Source organism: Urtica dioica, chromosome 7 (genome assembly GCF_054948205.1).
Source record: "Urtica dioica subsp. dioica isolate 48M chromosome 7, U.dioica_male_clone48M_v1_H2, whole genome shotgun sequence".
NCBI lineage: Eukaryota > Viridiplantae > Streptophyta > Magnoliopsida > Rosales > Urticaceae > Urtica > Urtica dioica.
Window position 1 is genome coordinate 30,716,418 of NC_142762.1, and position 5,270 is coordinate 30,721,687.

Genomic DNA, 5,270 nt, shown 5'->3' on the forward strand with positions numbered 1-5,270 from the left:
TTGGCTTATTTTTTTACTACAAGTTGTTAAGGAAAGATGTCGGACAACATGCTTCAGGATTTGTAGAGACATGTTTCTCTTTGTGCGCAGACTGTAATTCTGGCAAGTTTCTTCTGCCAGAACTTATCACTAAAGACTTTCCTTGATGATCTTCATGCGTTTATGGGTGAGGAAACCCTAGATTGACTTCTAGACTTATATGACTGCTATAAAAGCCGCGTGCTACCCCATTAGCTATTCTTTACGCTTTATCAAATATTTAAGGTTCCTAGCCGTACATATGATCGGCGGACTGGGAAACTATTTATTTTGATAAGAGCAGTGTAATTCTCCAAACATTATTCCAGAAATCTGAGTGTCTGTGAGATTAAGTTTTGTGATTGCGTGATTGAAGTCTTTACGTGTGTTGATATTGAAGCTGACCAAGTATCGAAGCATGCTTGAAGAGTGGAATCGAGAGGGGTCTCAAATTTAGGGGGAGTCCTGATTTGGTAATCACTTGTAGTAATAGTTCTAGGGCATTGATTCCGGTGTTGTTCATATAAGTCCATTGTTTGTACTATTTTCTACTTGATAGTGAAATATTTTTCATTGGCTGAGAGCCCTTAAATGTAGATGACATTGCACCGCACTGTGTAAATATATTATGTGTCCTTTATTTTACGCACTGATCATTTTATTATTCATTATCTGCATCAGAGCAAGTTGTCGAACACATTGACTCTACATTGTGTACGACATCTTCTCTCTCTCAACAGAATTTCATGAAATTTGTAATTAAAATTATTGAAATGCACGAGTTTAATAGTAGACAATTTCCGTGATATACAAGATATCAAGAGGTTTTGTATGTTAACTAAATGATATATTTTGGGATATTTGTATGATATTTAACTTATATGTGTTTTTTTTTTTTTTTTTTATAGTTTATGTAAGCTATAGGGGCTGCCGATGGCATTTATCAGTACACTAAATCGTGGTATATATCAATGCACTGAGGTTTCTAACTAAAGATTGACGCCGTCGCTTCCAAATATTAAAAAAAAAGTATAACTTCAAATTTAAAAAGGCGGCTAAATTTCAATGTTTACAATTTACACGTGCTCGTAACATTTGTTTCAAACCAAAATTTCTAAACTAAACAATTATTTTAAAATCAATTAATTTGTGTTAAATATCGAAATTACATATTTAAGAGCGCAAATACAATTTTCTATACATAATCTAGCAAGTTAAATATACAATTAAAATCAATAAATTTACAAATAGTCAAGTTTATTTAAAATTATAAAAATAATCAAACTTACAAAATTCGTAATGTCTACAACTTTTCTGCCTCGTGTATAAATGTAAATACACAGTGGATCTCATATTTAATCTAGAGGCGTCAATATTGAGAAATACACCAACTAACTCTACAGAAAAAAATAAAGAATGTTGTAATATCTAATTGTAAGGTCTTAATAATCAGCCTTGTAATTTTCTATTGCATGTGTCCATGCGAAAGACTTGACAAAGTTTTGTATTCTCATTTGACTTTGAACCGCTATAGACATTACCGTGTAATAAACTGTGTGCATGATCCTCTAACAATTAATATCCTTCAAAAACGGAGTATTTTAAATCCACCACGACCGTCACCACATAAGGGATTTCCACGTTGTCTTTTCTTAACATCTCTATAAAAAGATCTTAATCATAAGGGATTTCCACATTATCTTTCTTAAAATCTCTGTACATAGATCTTAATAAGCATCATAAGCGATTCCATCACTCTGTTGCTTTAACATCTGTTCAGATTTCTCTCCCGACAATGGTGAAAGACGGAGAATGGCAAGGAAAAGTGTCGGCGAAAGTGAGAGGCGCAACGGCGGAGCAAGTCTGGCCTCTGATTGCGGATTTCTTCGGCCTCGACAAGTGGCACCCCGGCGTGGACACTTGTCGCCGTCTGGACGGTCCGGGAGGGGCGATCCGCTACTGCGAGAGGAGGGTAAGGCATGAGACGACTGGTGAGATCATAGCCGTTAGGTGGGCCAAGGAGAGGCTGATCGAGACTGATCCGATCGAACGGCGACTGAGATACGAGGTCCAGGAGAACAATGCGGGGTTCCGACAGTGGATCGCCACCGCCCAGGTGGTGTCGTCGGACGCAAAAGGGCAGAGCGGTAATTACGGGTGCGAGATCATATGGCTGTTCGGCGGAGAGCCCATGCAGGGCTGGACTTACCAACAGATCGTGGCGTATTATGACTCGTCTCTCACAGGCATCGCTAAGAATATAGAACACGCTCTTCTCTCTATTGCCTCGCATAACTAGAAGTTGACTTTTATTTCTCTTTCTCTCTCGTGCATCGTATTCATGTTACGTGCACGAACTATAGGTCGTCATTAATTATAGTGTGTTTTTTATACGTTTATTTTAAACATATTTCATGCATGTTGTTGTCTTAATTTGAGTTTGACGAGTCAACGATAGCTCTTCCTTATAAAACTTCGTTTTTCGTTTTCCGATCTCTCTCAATTATCATGTCATCGGTTAGGTTGGGTTGTGCAAAACTGCAATAACTATATATACAGTTGTGGCAGAGATCATCAGATCCTGTGATTGCAGTTTTATCCGAGGGTTTGAAATTTGATGCCGACAAAATATATATATACATATATATTAGTAGTTTAATTTTTCAAAAATACGGATATGATTTTTGGAGAAATTGAAATGACTGACTACGAGTTTTAGAATTAGTAATTTACCGTATTTTTTATTTATTTTGTACGGAAAATAAAATACCAGCAGACATTTCAATCAGTGTTAAAATCTGTCATACATTTTTTTTAAATAAAAAAAATAAAAGCAGTTTACATATTAGTAAACACATAATGCTGCATTACTAACGTTAAATTTAGCATAAAATAAATACACTTGACTGAAGCGAAATTTTCCTCCCTTCTGTTGAAAGAAAAATGAAAGAGTCGAAGTACTGATTCATTTGGGTTTTAATATGGGTGTAAAGTTATTATGCTTCCTGAATTTCATAAGGTTTGGGAGTTTGGTAATGCTTCTCCATATTAGAAGCACAAGTGGCATGGGAAATGGTTCATGGGTTGCAATATGGGTCTAAAGTTAGTATGCTTCATTAATTTCATAAGGTTTGGGAGTATGGTAATGCTTCTCCATATTAGAAGCACAAGTTGCATGGGAAATGGTTAAGGTTATTAGTTAGGCTAATCTAAAAAAAAATTGTATTGATATACACTAAGACAAATAAAGACTTTAGTTGTGACTTTTGTCCAAAGCTCAAAAAATCGCATCCAATAATAATGCGACTTTGAAAGCGACCAAAATTGCATCCAATCCTCTGTAGCTAAAGCTACTGGATGCGACTAATCTTATCAAAAAGTTCATGATTTTTTTATGCAACATATTGGATGCGATTATAAATTCCACCCAAACATAAATGGCAGGAATCGATAAATTTGGACGCGACTAGTCGCATCCAAAGACTTTCCCTTCAAAGCGCGGGAATCGATACATTTGGACGCGACTAATCGCATCCAAAATTCATTTTCCGCGCTTTAACGTATTGTTTTTAGATGCGACAAACAACCTTTTTATTTATTTTTAAAATTAATATTTATATAAATATATTATGGTAAAATAAAGTAATTTCGAAAATATTATAAGACATAATATAATTTTTTATATGAAATATAATAAAAATTGTTTTACATAAATTTTTCATAAAAATTACAGTAAAAAGAGTCACTAAATATAAAAATATTACGTCTTGCGTGATTTCTCGACAAACCTCCGCTACTTGTCCTCTTCCCTTTTTCCTTCCTCTTGTGACGATGTTGTCATTATCGCCTGGACGATCTCGCTAGTGCTTTACACGAGCTGGCATAATCCATTCTGCCTCTGTAGATACTGGCATAGTCTGAGCCCTCGCAGATACGATGCAGAGGCAGTCAACAACGTGGTATGCGGCTCGACGTTGGGTCAGCGGCATGGCTTGCAGCTCATCGTTGGGTCAGCGGCGTGGCTTGCAGCTCATTGTCGGATCAATGGCTCGATATCAGGACAGCGGCGTTGTATTCGGCTCGGCGTCGGGTCATTGACGTCCTTTGCGGTTCGCGGAGAGGCAGATGGGGTTAGAGAGTTATAGACAGAGATAAGCATAGAGAGTTAAAGACGTACAAAGGTAGAGAGAGAGAGAGAGAGAGAGAGAGAGAGAGAGAGATAGAGAGAGAGAGAGAAGGCAAGGCGTGACAGGCTAGGTTTGAACAGATGCGGTCCTCATTGGTGGTATGGGCGAGAGAGAGAGAGAGAGAATGTGATAGAAACATGCCCCTGGGCGTCAGTCAGTCGTGGCTCGGCGGCATGGAACAACGGTCAGTGACGGCAAGAAAGAGACAGTGGTTGTCTATGTGGTCTCAATGGTACGATGGTGATCTCAGTGGCTCGGACACCCATAGAAGAGGCGAGGTGGGGGTAGTGGTCTTAAACGCAGATGGTCTGGTCGCCTCGTGCGAAGGAACTCTGGTAGTTTGATGGTCTCGCATGAAGGAACGACGCTGACGGGCTCGAGTAAAGAATGACAGTGTTTTTTTGTGACGACCCGACTTTTCGTACTGTCTTACTTATCTTACTTTTAAACTTTCTTTAGAAAAATTGAGATAATTTTTTTTAAACATAACTTGAGATGCAAATTTGAAAACTCACAACTTAAGAATAAAACGCTTAATTCATAACTCGATAAAATAAATAACTCGAACGTAGCAATTGCATAAACAAGAATTTAAACTCAAAATACGATTGTAGATAACCCCATAAATAAAATCGTAACCTTTTTCGAAATTGAAAAGATCTTAAAATACGTAATTTAAAACGATACAAATAAAACCTTGGGTTTGATTATATAAAACTGAAAGCTAAGCGGAAGTATTTTATTTTCGTGAATGACAACCATAACCCAACCCTATCACTATCGTCGCCACTGGTCTACCCTTCTCATTTGTTCAAATATTGTTTACCTACAACACGGACGGATATACATAGATTGAGCTACTGCTCAGCGAGAATAACTATAACTCACAAAACATAAGCATATATATATATATATATATATATATATATATATATATATATAATGAGGTAATTCCAGCATAACCATAACTTACAACACACAAGCAAATATACATATAGAATGAGCTAACTTCAGCGAGCATGACATAAGATACCCTATTAGAAGTCTATCATATTTTAATTTGGG

General features: G+C 37.0%; 1 protein-coding gene across 1 annotated transcript; it reads left to right on the top strand.

The window, feature by feature from the left end:
* Positions 1-1,672: 1,672 nt before the first annotated feature.
* On the top strand, positions 1,673-4,163 carry LOC149390770 (lachrymatory-factor synthase-like). Its single transcript, XM_089619855.1, has 2 exons — positions 1,673-2,307; positions 3,923-4,163. The coding sequence occupies exons 1-2, from the start codon at positions 1,814-1,816 to the stop codon at positions 4,161-4,163; spliced, it is 735 nt and encodes a 244-aa protein (XP_089475981.1). The 5' UTR covers positions 1,673-1,813.
* The last annotated feature ends 1,107 nt before the right edge of the window (positions 4,164-5,270 follow it).